The sequence below is a fragment of the Ascaphus truei genome, chromosome 12 (genome assembly GCF_040206685.1).
Source record: "Ascaphus truei isolate aAscTru1 chromosome 12, aAscTru1.hap1, whole genome shotgun sequence".
In the NCBI taxonomy this organism is placed as follows: Eukaryota; Metazoa; Chordata; class Amphibia; order Anura; family Ascaphidae; genus Ascaphus; species Ascaphus truei.
Window position 1 is genome coordinate 3,056,340 of NC_134494.1, and position 23,726 is coordinate 3,080,065.

Sequence of the window (23,726 nt, forward strand, 5' to 3'; positions counted from 1 at the left end):
CGCCCACTTGGCACCAAAACGCCATTAAGCAGACTCCAGGTGTGTGGAGGACTCAAAATAGCCGGGAGGACCTCGCGTATACATCCAAAGACACAAATACACAGTACAGTGCCTAAATATATATATATATATATATATATATATATATATATATATATAGATAGATAGATAGATAGATAGATAGAGATATATATCTTTTGAATAAAATGGTCTTTTAGTTTAACTCTTTGGCCAAATTGTTGTAAGCCCCTTAGCCCCTCCAAGGCAGACGACCTCTCAAGGGTCCTAACACTAATATAAATTCTTAATAACCTGTGCATTACCAGGAAGAATGATTTATAATAAATAAAATTAGTTACATAGTTCTAAGTCGTATGTATGTATGTACGTACGTTATGGTGGGTAAAAAAAGTGACAAAAAGCCTCCACAGCAATGCATGTAGCAAATGGAAATATTAATGTATGCTCATTTGCATGTCTTAGACAGGTCTGCAACCCTGCCTTTCACGATTATCACCCAGCACACAGTACTTCCACTGCAGCAAGGGATTCTGGGAAATAGCATGCAAATTAGCACACAGTGTCACCTTTTGCTTCAAAACCATATGACATGGTCCCCTAAAAGCGATTGCTTGCTGCATTTCACAGCTTTTGAGCACAGCCTGGGTTAAGATGCATAGCCAGTAAACCCACCCACAGACAGCCGTTTCGACCTTTATGGGTCTCATCAGTGTGGGGTTGGTTATACTGGCTTTGCAAAATGAAGCATGGGTTCATTTTGGTGCACTTGTTGCTATACCTGCCCGGGGCTCCAGCACCCGGGTGTAGCTGAACAACAATCAACGGTCAGTCTGCTCCAAAGACGCCTTCCGCCTCCGCGTGGTGTGGCTTACAGCAGGAGCGTCCCACCATAGATAGTCTCTGAACTTAGGTGGTCTGGCCCCAGACTACAAGGCCGCAAATCACTGCATGACGTCTTCACTAATATCTACCCTCAGTACTGACAGCTACTGGGGAAAGATCCCTGACTATGGGCTTTCCCTGTAGCAACCACAAGCTGAGGGGGAATGGGGTCTAACGTGGACTTAAAAGGGGTGATTTGTCCTAGTCTGAGTGCCACTGACACTCAGACCCTACCTTCCCCTTCTGCATCCCTGCTCCGACTGCCTACCTTGTGCTCTGAGTGCGCCAAATGTATCAATCCTCTCCTCAAAGGATCCTAGCATCCCTATTGGCTAACACTGTCAACCTCATCAGAGCGTCTCAGGGGATCCTGGGATTTGTAGTTCCCCTGCGGACCCTTCATACTATGGCTGCCGCTCTACCAAGGCCTCTGCGCATGCGTGCGCTATTGCTAATGGCCACCGGGGGTCGTAACTCTTCTGCACATGCGCAATCCTCTACAATGGCGGCGCCCTACCTGGGCGTCCGCTGCAGAGCTCCGGAGTAACGGAGATCTCTCTACTGCTCTCCCACCGGCTGCCACAACTCCCGACACCCTGAAGCCCCCACCGGAGGTGTACCAATAGCTGCCCCTCTCCTGCAGCCCGGAGGTAAGAGGGGGACATGCCTACATCTATATTCCTAGAGGGCAGTCTCTAAGAGTTAGAGTAATGGTGACAGCCGAGGGATATTCTAGCTCAGACTCTGAATATTCAGTGTTATTATCTATAAAGTAAATTGATTCTAGCAATCGATCAGCGTGCAGCTGATCGATAAACTTTTCTCTAGTTTATACATGTAAGCAGTTAATGTATGGGAGACAAGTAACTGCTTACATGTATAAACTAGAGAAAAGATAAAGTTAGTAATTAAATATGGAATATCACTGTGACATCGCATGATTTGAACATATATCAATAAATACTGGGGTTTACTGGTAAGTGTATATTTATATCACACCCTAAAGTAGGGAAAATTAGAGACATTTTAATATCCAGCCCAGTGTGTCACTGTGTCCAAATGTTAAATACAATCTGAAAAATCTCATCATAAGAGTATATAATGCTGATTAATGCGATGTACACAGCCCATTATACAAACCAGTTGTATTTGACTCATTCATACCATTTGGGAGTTACGCAGGTGAGAGTACTGTGTGTCCATCTATCTGCCCTCTGGTGTTGCAGGCATGCCCGGTTACCACCTCATATAAAGCACATACTTGGTCAATAACCTTATATCTTAATTGTTCCACCGTGTGGTCATATTGGTGAAAGTGTCTGGCCACTGGGGTATTAATTAGCCGTCTGTTGTTTTTTTCCCCCCCTGTCCGTTCTTTAAAAGAGTGGTTTGATTTCCCAACATAGCACAGGCCACAGAGACATTTAAGCATAAATATATAATACATGTGCTTAAACATAGGAAGAAGTGTTTGATCTTATACGTCTTTCCTGTATGTAAATGAAAGAAGGTTTTACCCCCAATAATTCCACTGCAATATGTGCAGTTATAACAGGGGAATCATAGGTGGGAGTTGATCAAAAACACTATCACTTTCTGTCTTGGTTCTGCTCTCACAAGTTTCACAAGCCCCTCAATTTTTGTTACCTTTATATGTAAAGAGCGTTTTGTCCTTGAAGATGGAACCTTCCACTGGATTGCCTTGTAGGATTTTCCAATGTCTAAGGACAATGTCCTTCACCTCACCAGAAAGTGTATAAAAGTTTGTCACCATTGGTAGTCTCTTGGCATGGTCTGTTCTTACAGACTTTGATAACAAGGTCACGGGAGACCAGGACTTGTGACACTTTTTACCTTTCTGGGATCATTCACTAGGCAAATCGAGGTAGTGGAAAAAAATGAGGTTTATTCGGGTGAAACCTGCGGACACACAATGAATACAGAAATAATCCACACTTGCTGGGGATGAAAACTAGACTCATAGGTGCAGGATGCCTGCTTCGGAAGGCAAACCCTGACCGGGACCTTGTCCAGAGTGTCCTGGTACTCTTTTCGGGTAGAAAACCCAACCGAGACCACTACGTTCCATTCTGAGAACTTGGACTTCGCGTCTGACTTAGTCTCAGCTAGTACTAGTAGAGAAACAGAACCCCAACGGAGAGCACTCAACAGTGCACAATATACAGTGAAGGATGTAGTGTGGGATGCAATATGTATAGTGAGTAGGTTAAAATATCATTTATTGGAGTCTTAACTCAATTAAAATAGGGCGGACACTAAGTACCAAGGTGATTTGTGCTAGTAGGCCAAAAAAGCGCAGCGAAAATAAAAGGCACCAGACTCATGTGTAAAGTGTTGGCTATTACCCTTGATCATATATGCAGGGTAAAGTCGGATGTTACAAGCAAACACAGGTGTCTGTGTATATAGTCTGTAAATCACAGATACAGCCCCTATATCAATCAGGTGTCTAGCTTATAGATGATAGTGACTGGTGTTATGTATACTAGATCACTATCTACTCAGGTACGTAAACCAAGTGAGTACATACCACAATAGGTTAATGCAGGGATGAGCAGATCGCTGCTTAAGTCCCTGGGTGGTGCTACTACATCAAGGCACCATAGCTGTGTAAGATCACACACACTCGCTGAAAAATCCCCCAGCGCCAGTCTCCTGGGGGGAGGGGGGGGGTGTATCTATTATAAGCAGACAAAAGATGGCTGTAGAACCCGTGAGTAGAAAAATGTAGATCACAAGTAGTGTCTACTAACACTTAGAAAAATAAAAAACAGCACGAGGTACTGGTAGCATAAAAATGGCAGGAACCGTGACCAAACTGTGTCAGACATACACACATCTGCTAATGCCTGGTGTGTCGCAGGTCTCCGCGGTTTCTGCCTGCATGAATTAGTATCGAGCTAATGCTCACATGTAACTCTCTGTGAGGGAGTTACTCTGGGTCAGGACGCGCTCCGATCACGAGCGTTGGTCCCGCCCCCTTGACGTAATGGGAGCAACGGTGATTGGAAAGATCCTAGGGAGTGATTCATGGTATGTTTATCAATTTAAACTTTTACTTCCTGATAACCTTTTATAAAACACAGAAAAAATGCAAGGAAAGCAGCAAAACAGCCAGTGTGGGGATCAAACCCTCGACCTCGGCATTATTATCATCACAACTATCCAGCAAGCAATTGTATGTAGCACACGAGAGTCAGCACAGGTACTGGTGAAACAGTATTTCACTCATCACTTAGTGTATTATTACAGACAAAAAGGAACAAATAACGTTTCAGGGCAGCAGCCCTTTCATCAGATCCCCCTCAGTGTGCACAAGGAGAATATAGTTACATAGTTACATAGTAGATGAGGTTGAAAAAAGACGTACGTCCATCAAGTTCAACCTATGCTAAATTTAGACAACAGATACTTTATTCTATATCTATTCTTACTTATTGATCCAGAGGAAGGCAAACAAAAAACCCCATTAAGGGGAAAAATTAATTCCTTCCTGACTCCAAGAATTGGCAATCGGATTAATCCCTGGATCAACATCCTTCCCATGTATACTTATTTGGTATATCCCTGTATACCTTTCCCATCTAAAAAGATGTCCAACCTTTTTTTGAACAAATCTATTGTATCTGCCATCACAGTCTCCATGGGTAATGAATTGCACATTTTAACTGCCCTTACTGTAAAGAACCCTTTCCTTTGTTGCTGGTGAAATTTCCTTTCCTCCAACCTTAAGGGATGGCCCCGAGTCCGTTGTACTGCCCGTGGGATGAATAGTTCTTTTGAAAGCTCCTTGTATTGTCCCTGAATATATTTGTATATAGTTATCATATCCCCTCTTAGACGCCTCTTTTCGAATGTAAATAAATCCAATATAGCTAGCCTCTCCTCATAAGTTAGAATGTCCATCCCCTTTATTAATTTGGTGGCTCTTCTCTGCACTCTCTCTAGTGCCATAATGTCTTTTCTTAGGATTGGTGCCCAAAATTGTACTCCATATTCAAGGTGTGGTCTTACTAATGCTTTGTAAAGGGGCATAATTATGTCTACTTCTCTTCCATCCATTGCCCGTTTGATGCAAGATAAGATCTGGTTTGCCTTTGCAGCTACTGTATGACATTGGGCACTATTGCTAAGCCTGCTGTCTACAAGCACTCCTAAAACCTTCTCCATCAAGGATTCCCCCAATATATCTCCATTTAATTTGTAAGTCGCCTTTTTATTCTTGCATCCCAAATGCATAACCTTACATTTATCTGTATTAAACCTCATTTGCCATTTACCTGACCACGTTTCCAGTCTCTCCAAGTCCTTCTGAAGAGAAATTACATCCTGCTCTGATTCTATTACCTTACACAATTTAGTATCATCAGCAAAGATGGAGACTTTGCTCTCGATCCCAACCTCAAGGTCATTAATAAACAAGTTAAAAAGCAGGGGTCCCAGTACTGATCCTTGAGGTACTCCACTCACGACTTTAGCCCAACCTGAAAAAGTTCCATTTATGACAACCCTCTGTTGTCTGTCCTTTAACCAGTTTTCAATCCAGGTGCATATATTATTACTGAGTCCAATTTTCTTTATTTTGTACACCAATCAAAAGCCTTTGCAAAATCTAAGTAGACCACATCAACTGCATTACCCTGGTCTAAATTCCTACTTACCTCCTCAAAGAAACAAATAAGGTTAGTTTCGCAAGATCTATCCTTCATAAATCCATGCCGACTATTACTACTAATTTTGTTTTCCATTAGGTATTCCTGAATATTATCCCGTATTAAACCTTCAAGTAGTTTCCCTACTATTGAAGTCAGGCTTACAGATCTGTAATTCCCTGGGTGTGATCTAGCTCCCTTTTAAAATATAGGCACCACATCTGCTTTACGCCAATCTTGTGGTACTGAGCCTGTGGAAATGGAGTCCTTGAATATTAAATATAATGTTTTTGCTATTACTGAGCTTAACTCCTTGAGAACTCTTGGATGTATGCCATCGGGGCCAGGTGCCTTATTTACTTTAATTTTTTCAAGTCGCTTATGAACTTCTTCCTCAGTTAACCAATTGGTCATTAATATGGAGGTTGTGGTTTCCTCCTGCAGCACTACTATTGAACTTGATGCTTCCCTGGTAAACACAGAGGCAAATAATTTGTTTAATACCTCTGCTTTTTCCTTATCTCCAATAATCTGCCTACCCATCTCACACTGAAAGGGTCCTATATTTTCTTTTCTCATTTTTTTGTTATTAAGGTACTTAAAGAACTTTTTAGGGTTGACCTTACTTTCTATTGCAATCCTTTTTTCATTATCCATTTTTGCTAATTTGATTGCCCTTTTGCAATTTTTGTTACATTCCTTATAATTCTGATACGATGTCTCTGTCCCTTCTGACTTAAAGAATCTAAACGCCTTCCTCTTCTTGTCCATTTCCTCCCCTACCTGTTTATTTAGCCACATTGGTTTTGACTTAATTCTTTTATACTTATTACCCAAGGGTATACACTGATAAGTGTGTTTTTCTAACAATGTTTAAAAGACTGCCCATTTATCTTCTACATTTTTCCCTGCAAAAACATCATCCCATTGTATTACTACTAGATTAGACCTCAGTTTATTAAAATCTGCCTTTCTAAAGTTTAAAGTCTTTGTTGAACCCAAGTAATCTGTTTTTTGATAATTTATTTCAAATGAGACCATGTTATGATCACTGTTACCCAAATGTTCCAGGACTTGAATATTTGTTATTACTTCTACATTGTTTGATATGACCAAATCCAGAACTGCCCCTCTCCTTGTTGGTTCCTCAATAATTTGGGTCATATAATTATCTTTAAGCACCCCCAAAAACCTGTTTCCTTTTGTTGTAACGCTAATCTCATTGCCCCAGTCTATGTCTGGATAATTAAAATCCCCCATTATGCAAACATGACCCAGTTTTGATGCCTTCTCCATTTGCAAATGTATTTTAGCTTCCTCAATCTCACAGATATTTGGTGGTTTATAGCATATTCCCACAAACATTTTCTTTATACTTTTACCTCCACTGCTAATTTCTATCCACAAGGTCTCTTCATTTTCATCATTCCCTTCATAGACATCATCCCTTATAATAGGTTTTAGATCTGGTTTAACATATAGACATACTCCACCTCCCCTTCTATTTGTTCGATCCCCCATTTTATCTGTCAGGCTTCTTGCATTAGCAAGCATGCATTTCAGGGTTTTTTCAGCCTGTACTATTATCTTATATGCTCCTTCCTTTCTGCTCCCACTTGGTTTAGTTTTTAGAAGTTTTCTAGTATTTTCTCTATTTACTATGGGTATCTCACTGCTTGTCAAACTTGCACTTGCCCCCATTCTACCTCCATACCCCCTTGTATCCTCATCTATTCCATTTAGTTCATTATCTGTTTCATTCCCCTCCCCCCTCCATCCTAGTTTAAAATCTCCTCCAACCTTTTTAGCATTCTCCCCCCTAGCACAGAAGATCCCTCTTCATTGAGGTGCAATCTGTCCCTAGAATATAGATGGCACCTCTCAGAAAAGGAGTCCCAGTGCTCTAAAAAACCCAAACCCCTCCTTCCTACACCACTTTCTTAGCCATGCATTAACCTCCCTGATCTCTGACTGTCTCCCTGCGGTAGCGCATGGCACTGGTAGTATTTCAGAAAATACTACCTTGGAGGTCCTTGCCTTAAGCTTTTGGCCTAGATCCCTGTAATCATTTTTTAGGACCCTCCATCTTTCTCTAACTTTGTCATTGGTGCCAACATGTACCAAGACCGCCGGGTTAATCCCAGCCCCCCCCCAACAATCTGTCTACCCGATCTGCAATGTGCCGAACCCGAGCACCCGGGAGACAACAAACTGTTCGGTTCATGCGGGCCCGGCAACAGATTGCCCTATCTACCTTCCTAATAATGGAGTCCCCTACCACCACAATCTTTCTTTGCATCTGTGCATCCTGAGTCTCCACTGTGCTGGAGGAACTATTCCCCTGGCTGCTAGAGAAATTAGTCTCCCCCAGCCTTGCCATTTCTGCCCCAACATTCCCAATATCTTCACTCAACATGGCAAATCTATTGGGATGTGTCAGCTCAGAAACGACCTGCCTCTCCCTATTGCCCCTGCTTCCCCTTCTAACTGTCACCCAGCTACCTACCTGCTCCTCACTAACAGCAACTAAGCTACCTACCTGCTCCTCACTAAAAGCGCCACCATCTGCACCACTAGTCGAAGCAAGGGCCTGCTCAGTGAGCTCTAATTCCCTTTCAAGATTGCCAATGTCCCTCAATATTGCAAGTTGCCTCTTCAGATCAGCAATCTCTGATTCTAAAGAGACCACCTGCTCACACCTCTAACAGCGGTATGCTCCTTGGAACAGCTGCTCCAAGTACACATACATGTGGCAAGATGTGCATTGAGTGGCATTTTCAATCCTGCTCATTCTAGCAACTATGAAGTTTAAAAGTACTAACAGTAAACTGTACTTCAATAAACTATACCTTGTTTAACTGCTTCCTTGTTCAAACTGCTTCTGGTTCTAACTGCACACACTTTAACCAACAGCACTTCAATCAACCACACAGATCAATCAGTATACGCAAGAATTTATTTATTTATTTATTTATAAAATATTTTACCAGGAAGTAATACATTGAGAGTTACCTCTCGTTTTCAAGTATGTCCTGGGCACAGAGTAAAACAAATAATACATGGTTACAAATACAGTTACATAAATGAACAAGGTATACATTTATATACAAGACATTGCATGCACAGTTAAAGAAAATATATATTATGAGCTTATGAAACAGTTACAGACCAGATTAAAGTGTGAGACAGCCTTAGATTTGAAAGAACTTAAGCTGGTGGTGGATATGAGAGTCTCTGGTAGGTTGTTCCAGTTTTGGGGTGCACGGAATAGACAGACATTTATATAACAATGACACTCACCCAATTGGCGCCAAAACCCCATTAAGCAGATGTGTGGAGGACTCCATTCCAGATGTGTGGAGGAGTCAAAATAGCCAGGAGGACCTCGTGTGTCTGCTTGATTCCGGGTGCTTCCGGGTTGTCATCACATGTCGCGTCACGGCAAGGTCCGCTTCTCATTGTGGCGATGAAAGGGTTAATCAGGCTATTAATAAAGGCATTATACCCGGCTGATTAACCCTAAATCGCATTGGGAGTGAAGGGGTTAAATTTGTGTGCGTCACACTGATATGTTTTCCCCTACACCCTCTTTCTAGTCCCCATTTTGCAGTCCATTCCCTGACTGTAGTAATAGGAATGAATACAAACTGTGCCAATTGGTATTCAGACACAAGATGGCGCTGTTAGCGCTGAACCAAGCGCTGATTGAAGACGCGTGGCTATGTACGTGTGGCCGTGTAGAAAGTATAGGTATCCATTTCTGAGCTCTCGACCTCGCAACTGCAAAGTTAATGCAATAAGTGGTTTGCGGTTTAAACTGAAGTGGTTTCTGACAGAATTTATGCGTTGTATTCGGAACCGGCCACACTGATTCTCATTGTTTAGAAATTAGTCCAGCTCATACGTGCCATCAATGAACTTGCTAAAGCTGTGGTGGTCCGGCCGGGAAAGCTCTGATTCCCCGTTTACAAGGTGGGAGTGAGAGACCCTTCCAACTACTACCATGAGGAGCTGTAGCCTCTGCTTGTAGCTCATCCCCTCTCCCCAGGTGGTGAGCAGTGCGCCGAGTCCAGTGGCCGGCAGCCGCAGCCGTGAATCCCTCCGCACCCCCTGGCACCAAGCCACCCACAACCGGGTGGTCGCCTTCACCCTCCCCTTGTCCTTGCAGCCCCGAAGTTGGAGGGAACTCCTGCACTCCAAGCTGAGTACCGTCCGCTGCCACCGCAGCTAATAGGGTCGCTCTGCCCTCATATTCTTCTAAATCCTCCTCCAGCTGACTCTTGGAACGACCGTCTGTCGTTAAGCCATATCCCATACATCTCTCCACGACTTGCTCTCGGGTCCAGGAATGGAACCTCCCTGAGCGTTGACTCATGGTCCCCCCTGGGGATGGGTCAAGAGACCAGTGAATTATCTCGTGCTTCTTTGGAAGTGTGTGTAAGTTGCCACTTGTCTGAGGAACTCGCAAGCCACAAGGTCCTCACTATATTGCAGAGCCCTGCAGGAAACTGCAATATAGGCTCAATCAGTATCCTACACGCTGCCACCAGTAATTACAAGCCTGTCACGATGGACTGACCTGATCAAGAATGTTATATTTTAGGGAACTAGATTGAGCACACAAGTTGAGCAAAATAAACTGACATTTATTTCCTTAATAAACAGAAACACAACAACATTAGAATACTGTATACTTGACAAAACACTTACTGAGGAAGAGAATGGGATAAAATGTCCAGAAACGAAACAGAGCACTGGAATAATGTCTTTTAAAGTGCGTTCCTTTTGCAAGGGGCGCAACTTGCCAGCCCAATATCTCCTTGAATAGTGCAAAGTTTGTTCGGGTTCGTTAGATAACCCCCAGCACTAACGAAATCCTGAAGCAGAGTTCTGTTCTTGGTTCCGATTAAATTAACTCGTTGCGTTCTTATCCGCTCTTAGAAGCGAAGTGGAAATTCAATCACATGGTAAAAGAAAGATAATGGGGATAGTTCGGGTGCCATGTATATAGGGTCTGATATATCTCCAAAATACCCGCCCAATCCCCTTCGTGAGAATTTCCCACTCGCCAATCCCCAACTTGCCCACAGTTTGCAGAGTGGGCACTACAGGGATTTCCAGTTGGTACAGCGCCTGTGCTAACCTAACACCTTTGGCTGCTTACCATATGTGTACTCCCCTTTTCCCTGGCATCTCCCAGACTAGGAGTGGTACTCAAGGTGTGAACTAGCTTCTCGTCGAGCCGGCAATGCTGGGCTATGGGCTTCTCACGTCAATTGGCTTGCGGTTAACCGAGTTCCCACTCCAATTGACTGCACCTTTCAAGTTACGCTACTAACCGGGAATGGATACATTGTAACCGGTACCCACTTGAGACTGAAACCGCAACCCTTTGATTCAATTGACCTCGTGGTTGTGAGTTCAAGCCTCAGTAATTGATACCTATGTTACTCAATGGAACAAAGAGACAGCGCCATGCTCCTCCAATTATCTTGCGACTTGGCTCGCACAGCGGCATCTTGTGTCCAAAGACAAGTGATGCAGGTACACACTGAAATAAATTACTGCAGGCCTATACCATCCTGCAAAACGGGGACAATAAGGTAGGGAGGGGAAAATAGTACATGCGTAGTGTATATAAAATTAACCCCTTCATCCCCAACATGAAGTAGGGTTAACCAGCCGAGCATTCAGCCTTTATTAATGCGCTGATTAACCCTATTTTCGTTACAGATGGTAGCAGTCAATGACTCTGAAAGCTTCCAAAGTCACACCCCACAATGCCTTGCTGCTGTTGATATAGATGTAACTGTATGGTTTCCGAGACTTGTTGTATGTTTGGTATAAAACATGGGAAGTACATTATTACATTAGAAAAGAGGCGTCTAAGAGGGGATATGATAACTATATACAAATATATTTAGGGACAGTACAAGGAGCTTTCAAAAGAACTATTCATCCCATGGGCAGTACAAAGGACTTGGGGCCATCCCTTAAGGTTGGAGGAAAGGAAATTTCACCAGCAACAAAGGAAAGAGTTGTTTACAGTAAGGGCAGTTAAAATGTGGAATTCATTACCCATGGAAACTGTGATGGCAGATACAATAGATTTGTTCAAAAAAAGGTTGGACATCTTTTTAGATGGGAAAGGTATACAGGGATATACCAAATAAGTATACATGGGAAGGATGTTGATCCAGGGATTAATCCGATTGCCAATTCTTGGAGTCAGGAAGGAATTAATTTTTCCCCTTAATGGGGGCTTTTGTTTGCCTTCCTCTGGATCAATAAGTAAGTATAGATATAGGATAAAGTATCTGTTGTCTATATAGCATAGGTTGAACTTGATGGACCTATGTCTTTTTTCAACCTCATCTACTATGTAACTATGTAAGTAAATAGTGAGATGTGTTTATCAGATGAAAGGAATGCAGTGAATCAGTTCTCAGTCATACAGCAGGATCTCTGGATCTGTATTAATGGCTTTAAGCGCTGCTCACAGAAATCCCTTTCATAGATTTAAAGTAAATTGTGTATTTCCCTAAGCTTGATAAATATTTTACAAATAACTAAACCTCTATTGTACTAAATCTGTACTATGTTTTTTTTTGTTTCAGGTTGTGTCAGGATAATGATTTCTTCTCTAACAGCTCCTTGTGGATACAGAGAGGCCCCAACCGTTCATCTCATTTTCATCTATTAGGAGGAAAATATCTACAGATGCAGCTTCTCCTGTAAGTAACTGAAACCTGCCAAGTGATTGTGACATTTCAGTTTATTTTCAGGGTCCCCCTCTGAGAAATGAACATTCAGAAGTACATTGTATTGTGAGTATCACTATACACTTACAGCAGGGGCAGGCTGGAATATACAGCGCTTTTCTCTCCTGTTTGATGTATAGAAGAGAAATGTACACAGGAAAAACGTGATGAATCTAAGAGTTAATTAGATGTGAGAGAAGTTAAAGCACCTCAGGTGTTATAGACCAGAAATAAGAATATTATGAAATATAAATCTGTTCTAAAGAAACCCTCACCTGACCAAGCCTCCCGCTCACTACCGCCTAGAAATGGGCAAAACCTTTGGCGGATTTGGATCCACCTCGGATCGGCCGGTTCCTTTGGTCCGTGGGTCAGTCTCAGAGAGGGCAATCTGCAGTTTCGGAATACTCCATGCTTAATGAGGAAGAATTTTCTACTGGGCAATTAATCAATGCTCATGGGGATTTATCCATTTATATGCATGTTTTATCACTTGGAATTTGTAATAGCCGGTTTACTATTACACTGTGGATTTAGGTGATTTCATATTTGCCTACAGTCATATGTAGAAGCACATGCACACCGCTGGTAGGTGCTGGAGGGGGGTACTTATCTGCCGGTGCGCTGTATCCAGGGAGGTCCAGACATCCCAGAGGTACTTAAGCAAAGGAATGGAAGCAGGCACACGGTCTTTCTAAAGGTGCAGTTTATTGTGCCACCAAAGGTCCAACGTTTCGGCAAATAGATTGCCTTTATCAAGGAGAGGGCCCTCTCCTTGATAAAGGCAATCTATTTGCCAAAACGTTGGACCTTTGGTGGCACAATAAACTGCACCTTTAGGAAGACTGTGTGCCTGCTTCCATTCCTTTGCTTCATATTTGCCTACACCAGATATTGGTGACCACACTATTGGTTCACCCCTTTATACATCAGTGTTTCTTTTGGGTAGCGCCCGTGTCAGGGGTCCTTGCCAAATTTTAACCATTTTTGCACTGTTCTTTGTCAATCAATAAAATGTTATTTTCAACACGGTATACCTGAGTGCTCTTAAGCGGGTTCCTTTCCTCTTGCTGTATTGTTATCATTGACCCGTGAGCACCGCCTGTTACGGTAATTATTCCGTTACATATTGGCTAATGGTGACCATCTATATTGTTAGAGTGGATGCAAGGTTATCTTCCCCCTCTTCGTATATATATTGACAAGAAAAAAGTGAACGCACAATCCTGTAGTGTGGATAATATGTATGTAAATACAGTTTAATAAAAACACAATGAGAGTACAGATCAAATGAGAAATAATGATCCTGTAGCAACAATAAAACAATGCATATATAAGCTACAATGACGGAACTTGATGCAGCAATTAAGGGGTTAACCCGAGATGACATCAGTCCGTGTAAAAGTCTCACAATAAGGTATGCACGGAAAATCCTCCTTATATAAGTGAACAGTAGTGATAGGAGCTCCAATCCAAGCAGGTGTAGAATATATTACAAACTAACTAATAACACTCTCTATCAGCGCTTGATCCAACTGGCTAATGTGGTGTGATATTCAACACTAAACAAAATGTGTAAGTGTAACAATATGTGAAAATCAGCTGCCAAGGGGACAGCAAACAATAGATGGTTCCAAATCTAACAAAACATACTGTATACATATACAAAAAGCTATATCCCCGGCGCTAGTAAGTTAATGTCCACAGTACCATAGTCCAAAAGACAGTCCTTGATGGAAAAACAGTCCTGGCAAATGGGTGGGTTAACCAATGAAGTTCTGAATAAATTGGGTAATCTTCAGAATGAGATCCAGATGGTCTCTGTAACGAAACAACGACAGACACACCAATTGCGCAGTAAATTGACAACAACAGCCCTAACTAAGATGGGAAAAACCCAAACTTACAAGATGAAATCTTGCTTGTTCAAGGGAGAGAATCTGTACTGCGCCTCGTGTTCACCTCGATATCCACGAACCCCACGTGGTTAAACGGGGTGATTTCCCTGGTGCTTGATGGCGCCCTCACGGATCCAGCATAAGCCGCCGCCGCAGCAAGCGTGCAGGAAAATGAAACACAGCCTAGTGTAATACGCACCTACACTTTATTACATTAAAAACAAACACACTACCAACACTTACAATTTGTATTGGTAAAAGGTGCTGCCAACGAATGCCGTCCGCAGCCTGCTTCCAACCCGGCTAGACAAGAGACCCACACAGTCCCACTCGACTCGCCGATTGATGACGTCAGCAGCGCGGGTCACTCTCGAGCGCCGGATGGGATCAGCAGTGGATAGGCACACACGTGAGATACTAAGCTCCTCCTCCATACGCGTTTCGTGACGTTGTGTCACTTCTTCAGGGGGTGTTGGAGCTTAGTGAATGGACTATTTAAATACAGAGTATAATTGGTAGACTCGCTCACAAATGGGCGTATGTGTTGTGATTGTCAGATCACTAAGGACACAAGCTGGCTAACAGTGTAACGTGAAAGCTGCTGGGGTTAAGTGTTCCTTAACTGACATACCTGTCACTGAAAGGCTATTAAAAAACAACAATAATAAAAAACAAAAAGATATTGTGGTGTTATTTAACCCATTACCATAAAGAAGTATTTTATGAAGGATGCTGTGAGCCGATCGGTTATTTCTCCAAGTCTTAATAACTTGGTGACAAAGCTACCACTCACACCCTTCAAAAAACCTTCAACATTCTATCCAAAAGCAATTAAGGGAAACTATATCGATACGTTTGCAGAGATGGTGGTTTCTGATCTAGAAAAGGCAAGCCTGGATTTCAAATGCCCTAGGCAGAATTTGAGCAGGGAAGAGAAAGAAGCAGTCAAGTCCCTTGAGTGTAACAAAGATATTGTTATAAAGGCGGCGGACAAAGGGGGAGGGGTGGTTGTGATGAACTCCTCTTATTATAAGGAGGAGTCACTAAGAATTCTAAATGATAGTACCACATATCAGAAATTGGAGATAATCCAACAAATCTCTTTAAAGAAGAATTGGTGGTTCATTTGGACAAGGGATTTCGGGATGAGATTATCACCAAACGAGAACTGGAATTCCTGACTATAGAACAACCCAGGATTCCAGTTTTCTATTTCATCCCGAAAATCCATAAAAGCCTCACCAGACCCCCCAGAAGACCCATAATATCTGGGATCCGTTCCCTCACCTCGAATCTTTCCCAATTCTTAGATTTTCTCCTCCAGAGATATGTCACACAGGTCCCTTCGTATTTAAGAGACACGTCACACGTATTAACCACACTACAAGAACTAGTGTGGACTGATGAATGTTGTTGGGTTACGTGTGACGTGGTATCACTTTATACAGTGATAGACCACGAGATGGGCCTTAATGCCATCAAGAGAGTCCTGGAAAGAGATGTCACTGTTGATGAGAAACTAAGACTGTTCATTCTAGATGGAATTAGATTCATCCTTACTCACAATTATTTCTGCCATGATCGTGACTTTTACCTCCAGACATGCGGCACCGCGATGGGCACCAGGTTTGCACCAAGTTATGCGAATTTGTTCATGTCCATATGGGAGGAGGACAAAATATGGACCTCCAACCCATTTGGTGCAAACCTGGTGCTTTGGAAAAGATACATCGATGACGTGCTGTGTGTCTGGAAGGGGTCATCTGAGGAACTTGAATTTTTCAAGGAATATCTCAATAATAATGAATTGAATTTGAGGTTTACCCATAGTCATGATAGAACCAACATTAACTTCCTTGACCTTTCCCTCTATATTGATAAAAACACAATTCAAACTTAAACCTACCATAAGGAAGTAGACGCCAATACTTATTAATTGGCGTCTAGCCACCACCACCCTAAGTGGCTACAAAACATTCCCAAGGGCCAAGCCCTAAGAATCAAGCGGAATTGCTCTAATGATGAGGTATATAAGCAACAGGTCAATGACCTTAGGGACAGATTCTTGGAGCGAGACTACAAGAAGCGAGATATAGATTTTGCTATCTCTGAGGTAGACAAAATAGTTAGGAAAACTCTTGTATGTAAGGATTCATTGAGATCTAAACCCCAAGATCATGACCAATTCCCTAAGTTTATCACCCAGTATAGTGGTTTGGCTCCCGTTCTATCCCAGGTTTTTAAAAAACATTGGGGTATCCTTCAAAGGGACCCAATTCTCAAGAATTACCTTCCAGATAAACCCAAAATAGTATATAGACGGGCCAGGAATTTAAAATCCCGGCTGTCCCCTAGTTGCCCTCTTGATAATCTTAGAGACCGTCATGTCACCTGGCTTAATGACCTAAAGGGGTACTATGTTTGATCGAAGTGTGTTGGATGCAAACATAGCGTTAAAAGCAAATGTTTTAAATCCAATGTCACTGGAATCAGTTATGATATAGAGACCTTTATTAATTGTAAGACCGATTTCTGCGTGTATCTATTACAATGCCCATGTGGGTTGCAGTATGTTGGCCGCACTGGGAGACCCCTTAAATGGCGTTTCGCTGAGCATATATATAACATCAAAAGGGGTCTTGAGACCCATAGTGTCTCTAATCATTTGAGATTAAAACACAACCAGAATCCTGAGGGCCTGGCCTGCATGGGCATTGATAATCCGAAGTCCAATTGGCATGGGGGAGACAGACTTGGCATCATATCCAAGTGAGAAAGTTATTGGATATATGTCCTCAAAACTCTGTCTCCCCTAGGCCTTAATATAGACTTCGATTTGGCAGCTTTTTTGAAAGATCCTTAAGAAATCTGGATGTCTAGTTTTCAACACTAGTTTTCTAGTTTCTCGTTGACAAAGGGCAACGGCCCGAAACACGTTCGAGGTTTTTAACTTATCCCATGCCATGATGTCTACCATGGAATAAAGGACTTTTATTACCGGTATCTAGCCCCCTTATTGCTGCAATTGCTGTGCTCCGTTTTTCCCGTGAGGATACCTTGTTGTTGCTTGTCTCAATGTGATGCACGCCGTGGGATTCACCGCACAGGACAACTCTCTACTGTGAGTACCCCTATCCGCTTACTACGGTTGGGGAGTTATACAATTGGTGTCTTTTCTCCAGGGGAACGTTATATATAGTGTTACTGGGAGGTCAGAGATTTGTTACTGACACTCACCAATATAGCACAGTTTCCCCACATCTTAGGAGATATGAACAGAGACACAGATCACATATGTGTTTGCAGAGAGTGGTGTTTCCCTGTTCTCCTCATTTAGAGGTTTTATACTAGATGGACATCTAGAGATTTCCTACAGCTGAGCACGGTGCACTAGGAACTCTGTCTCCTAGTATCTACACATAGTTTTCAACATTTATCATTTTTTATAATGGGTTAAATACCACCACAATATCTTTTTATTGTTTTTTATTATTGTTGTTTTTTAACAGCCTTTTAGTGACAGGTATGTCAGTTAAGGAACACTTAACCCCAGCAGCTTTCACGTTACACTGTTAGTCAGCTTGTGTCCTTAGTGATCTGTCAATCACAACACATACGCCAATTTGTGGGCGAGTCTACCAATTATACTCTGTATTTAAATAGTCCATTCACTAAGCTCCAACACCCCCTGAGGAAGTGACACAACGTCACGAAACGCGTAGGGAGGAGGAGCTTAGTATCTCACGTGTGTGCCTATCCACTGCTGATCCAATCCCGCGCTCTAGAGTGACCCGCCCTGCTGACGTCATCAATCGGCGAGTCGAGTGGGACTGTGTGGGTCTCTTGTAGCCGGGTTGGAAGCAGGCTGTGGACGGCATTCGTTGGCAGCACCTTTTACCAATACAAATTGTAAGTGTTGGTAGTGTGTTTGTTTTTAATGTATTAAAGTGTAAGTGCGTATTACACTAGGCTGTGTTTCATTTCCCTGCACGCTTGCTGCGGCGGCTTATGCTGGATCCGTGAGGGCGCCATCAAGCACCAGGGAAATCACCACGTGGGGTTCGTGGATATCGAGGTGAACACGCGGCGCAGTGCAGATTCTTTCCCTTGAACAAGCAAGATTTCATCTTGTAAGTTTGGGTTTTTCCCATCTTAGGGTTGTTGTTGTCAATTTATTGCGCAATTGGTGTGTCTTTGTCGTTGTTTCGTTACAGAGACCATCTGGATCTCATTCTGAAGATTACCCAAGTTATTCAGAACTTCATTGGTTAACCCACCCATTTGCCAAGACTGTTTTTCCATCAAGGACTGTCTTTTGGACTATGGTACTGTGGACATTAACTTACTAGCGCCGGGGATATAGCTTTTTGTATATTTGTAGGTGTAGAATATATGATGAAAAAGCTAACATGACAGTAAGCCCAGATGATGTGCTGAACAGTCGATTGCTCTAATAGCGCGTCTGTCAGCTGGACGCTGTAAGTCAGTGAGCAGATGAAGCCTGAATATGAACACTGCTGGGAGAGATATCTTACCGGTCGGCGTCGGGACCCGCTGATGACAAAACGGAACCCCTCATGGTGTTCGCCAGGTGATGTTTCCCAGCACGACCGGTTAGAAGAATCTCTATGCTTGTACACTTGAAGGAGATCAGCGGTGGGCTGGAACTGTTATTGGTATGTATCCACCCATCGGTTGTCCTTTTTCAGGCTATATATATCCATCCAGCCATCCCCTTCATCACTCCTGACGAAGTCTGTGGAATCACGGACGAAACGCGTAAAGTGTTACTATTTGCGTCATCACTCCGAAAGCTGCGCCATTGGAGGACACCTGAGACACGATCAGCTGTCCCCTTGTTTGCTCATACTGGAGCACGCACTGCTATATTGGATTCAGCAGCAGTTCCTGCCCTGTCTATATATTATTCAATCAATCCCAAGAGAACAAGAAACTAGTGTTTGTGCGCGTATATCACTGATTTGTTCTAGGAAACATCTATCAGCCTGATACTGCAACCTTGTTTACCCACACTAATCTTCTTCAAAAAATCTACTCGCCGAACAAAAAAATCTACTCGCCACCTAGTACCAAACGTGTGGTGCTTGGGCCAATAGGAGCTCGCCACGATGTTAAATCCACTCGCCCGGAGCGTGCAAATGTATAGGTTTGTCGAACACTGTTATATATATATATATATATACATACATAGCAAAAAAGAGCGCAAATGCTAAATGCAAATGCAAATGCCAAAAATAGGACAATTTTACTAAAACAGTACAGTCAAATCCCTATATAGAAGAAACACGTGTATATCAATGATACATGAATATGCAACAATGATTACAAATACAATGGTCGTCTGCCGTGACTAAATTAAAGAGGATATTCAATATGTAGTTTTGATTGTAGTGTAGCACAAATCACGGAAAATTACGTTACTTTACGGCAGGAACATCTGTTCCTATTTTAGTTAATGAGCCCAGTTAGACTAGTGTAAGCTGTGTATTTACCCCTTTGTAGATGTTAGGGGTGAAATACATGGGATACCAATTGCTAGCTGCCCCTTGTGCCACTAAAGGGTTAATATATCACAAAGTATAACAAAGCTTATTTGATAAAAGTTCTTATCTACTATTGTATGTGCTCACTTTGTAATAAGTCATACCTACAGAACAGAACAATATATGCAGCACATTGATACAGGGAGAATGTGATTTCCATTACTGGAGTGAGGAGAAAATATTTATTTCCACTTATGAGACATAATTGTAACATGTTTCATTCTGGTGTTTCTTTGCCTTCCTCTGGGTGAATGTAAATACAATAATTTAACATAATTTATATTCAGTATCTTGCACAAGTAGAATTGTATAAAGGTTGAACTCTATTAACTTGTCTTTCTCATCCAAATGTACTTTGCAATGCAACAATGTTACATTAATATATTTTCTCACCATAGATGCATCTTCTGCAAATAATGGAAATATGTTCTAAGGACTTCAACATTGCACAAGTGTGTATGAGAATAAGAACAAGATTACAAGAAACTCGGCAGAGCATTCCTATACATCAACAGCATTTTACTAAACTTATAGACATCACAATACCAGACAAGACAAGGAAAGGGTTTAAAAGAGCAGAGACATGGCAACCTACAGTGGGAAAAACAGTAATGTTATACAGCAAATAATCCCCAAAGGGGTGACACCCTATAAGTGCTCTGAATGTGGGAAAAGCTTCAGTTGGAAATCAAATCTTGTTACACATGAAAGAATCCATACAGGGGAGAGACCCTATAACTGCGCTGAATGTGGGAAAAGCTTCATTCAGGTATCGGGTCTAGTTAAACACCAAAGAATCCACACAGGGGTGAGACCATATAAGTGCTCTGAATGTGGGAAAAGCTTCATTCTGAAATCGGGTCTTGTTAAACACCAAAGAATCCACACAGGGGTGAGACCCTATAACTGCTCTGAATGTGAGAAAACCTTCAGTGATAAATCAAATCTACTAACACACCAAAAAATGCACACAAGGGTGAAGCCTTATAACGGCTCTGAATGTGAGAAAAGCATCAGTGATAAATCAAGTTTTGTTACACACCAAATAATCCACACAGGCCTGAGACCCTATAACTGCTCTGAATGTGGGAGAAGCTTTAGGTGGAAATCTAATCTTGTTAGACACCAAAAAATCCACACAGGGGTGAGACCCTATAACTGCTCTGAATGTGAGAAAAGCTTCATTCACAAATCGGATCTTGTTACGCACCAAAGAATGCACACAGGGGTGAAACCCTATAACTGCTCTGAATGTGAGAAAAGCTTCAGTGATAAATCACAATTTGTTAGACACCAAAGAATCCACACAGGGGTGAGACCCTATAACTGCTCTGAATGTAAAAAAAGCTTCATTCAGAAATCGGGTCTTGTTACGCACCAAATATTCCACACAGGGCTGAGACCTTATAACTGCTCTGAATGTGAGAAAAGCTTCATTCAGAAATCGGATCTTGTTAAACACCAAAGAATTCACACTGGGGTGAGACCCTATAACTGCTCTGAATGTGGGAAAAGCTTTAGTGATAAATCAAGTTTTGTTGCACACCAAAGAATCCACACAGGGCTGAGACCCTATAACTGCTCTGAATGTGAGAAAAGCTTCATTCAGAAATCGGATCTTGTTAAACACCAAAGAATTCACACAGGGGTGAGACCCTATAACTGCTCTGAATGTGGGAAAAGATTCAGGCTGAAATATAATCTTGTTGGACACCAAAGAGTCCATACAGGGGTGAAGTCTTATAACTGCTCTGAATGTGGGAAAAGCTTCCGTAAGAAATCAAATCTTTTCAAACACAAGATAATGCTACACGTAAAGAAAAAACCCGCACAGCTATAGTTTTAATGAACCAGAGTGAGGTGCTGACTGGGTGGGAACATAAGTGTACACAAAAGAAAAAGGAACCCAGTCTTCAAGCACTCTTTCACCACTATATGTGTGATTGTAAGGTTAAAAAACTTTATTAATTATCAATGAATAAAAAAAGGGGGGTTAAAATACAATTAAATAGTAAGTCAACAGCACGCGACTGTATCATAAGTAACCCATCTATGGCTAGGTGGGTAGATGTACATAAGGAGATCCCTAATGGATATTTGGGATCTAGTGCTATGTTGATAGCTACCTAATGATATAGGTGGAGGGGCCGTTTGAACCCACAAGGCAAAGTATGTCTCAATATTGATGTATAAGGGCGTATGTTGTAACGTGCTGTATAGGCAAACTTTATATAGTGTGTACATTGACACACTCTAGCATGATATGCGGTAGTCAAACCTGTAAAGTGACTCCCTATATTGTAGGTGTTTGGGCTAACCAAAAAGACCTCAGACAGTAAGGTATAAATACTGTGATACTTTTACCGGTGTTCCTTAGTCCCACGGAAGACCTGCATTTCGTCCAATGAATCCAATATTATTGATGGACAAGTGCACACGGATTTGAATAAAAAAATATCGTTTATTGTGCCATAGACTACAACGTTTCAGCCTGCTAGCCTTCTTCTTCAAACATGGCTTTGCAATCCACTGATTCAGGACATATATGATAAAAAATAAATGATTGCTTTTTCTTTTCTATTTGCAACTGTAATATTTAAATGTTTCTTGTTTGTATGTCATTTGTATTGTGTGTGGAAACCCATCTGTATTCTCGCTATCTTTATTCTTTTTGTTTTTCATATACCTTTTAAACTGATAAATAATCATAAATAAATAGTGATTGAAGATAGATGGTGTGAGTGGGTATACAATACAAATATAATTATACCTAAAAGTTTTTTTTCCTCTGCAGTGTGTGTGTGTGTGTGTGTATATATATGTGTGTGTCTGTGTGTGTGTGTGTGTGTGTGTGTGTGTGTATATATAGATATAGATATATATATATACACATACATACATACCGTGGTCGACAAATCACCCAAAAATCTACTCGCCAAATCAAAAACTCTACTTGCCACTTAGCCCCGACCCCAGCCCCGGTTTTTTTTTAATGAATAAAATTCGTTTTTGACATAAGTTTATTTATTGTATTACATTTATACTTTACTACAAGTACATTGTTACATAATTAAGTGTGTGTATGTGTGTGTAAATGTTGAATCTAGAAAAAAAAGCCAGATGTGAATGATTAGTTTCCTGAACCCCTTAACCAGTGTCTGGACGCCCCACTTCACAATATCTAAAGCAGCAATCCCGCCTGGGATCTTACTTGATCCGCAGTCCCTCAATGTCCAGCTACCCTCATTCCCGCAATGTTATACATTGGAGGGGAGGTGTTCCCTACCTGTCTTCTGGGTTTGTGTGGATTCTGATGTCTCCAGTGTGAAGCTCGAGAGTCAGGTCTGGAAGAAAGCAGTATAGGTTATTTCGTGTAGGTATAGGGTAGTTAAGCTTTACAGGGTAAATAAGATATCCAGATCCAGAGTGTGAGAGAGTGTGGGTGCGAGAGAGTGCGAGGGCGTGACAGAGAGAGAGAGTGAGGGCGCGAGAGAGAGTGCGAGGGCGCGACAGAGAGAGTTCGAGGGCGCGACAGAGAGAGAGTGCGAGGGCGCGACAGAGAGGAGTGCGAGGGCGCGACAGAGAGAGTGCGAGGGCGCGACGGAGAGAGTGCGAGGGCGCAACAGAGAGAGTGCGAGTGTGCGACAGGAGTGCGAGGGTGCGACAGAGAGAGAGTGTGAGGGTGCGACAGAGAGTGCGAGAGGGTGCGACAGAGAGTGCGAGGGTGCGACAGAATGCGAGGGTGTGACAGAGAGTGCGAGGGTGCAACAGAGAGAGCGAGGGTGCGACAGAGAGAGAGTGCGAGGGTGCGACGGAGAGAGAGTGCGAGGGTGTAACAGAGGGTGCGACAGAGAAAGAGAGTGCGAGGGTGCGACAGAGAGAGGGTGCGACAGAGAGAGAGGGTGCGACAGAGTGCGAGGGTGTGAC

General features: G+C 42.3%; 2 protein-coding genes across 9 annotated transcripts in view; one reads left to right on the forward strand and one right to left on the reverse strand.

Moving 5' to 3' along the window:
• The window catches only part of LOC142464302 (uncharacterized), a 28,822-nt gene extending 6,443 nt beyond the window's left edge, over positions 1-22,379 (forward strand). The window contains exons 3-5 of one of the 6 annotated variants that reach the window (XM_075567782.1): positions 12,194-12,310; positions 18,693-18,911; positions 20,198-22,379. In XM_075567782.1, coding sequence (XP_075423897.1) covers positions 20,383-21,639 — 1,257 coding nt within the window. In that variant the 5' untranslated portion in view covers positions 12,194-12,310; positions 18,693-18,911; positions 20,198-20,382 and the 3' untranslated portion in view covers positions 21,640-22,379. The other 5 variants (XM_075567783.1, XM_075567784.1, XR_012787637.1 and 2 more) reach the window with 5 other exon arrangements.
• Positions 1-23,726, reverse strand: part of LOC142464319 (uncharacterized) — a 582,685-nt gene that overhangs the window by 363,758 nt on the left and 195,201 nt on the right. The gene's annotated exons all lie outside the window — the stretch shown is intronic.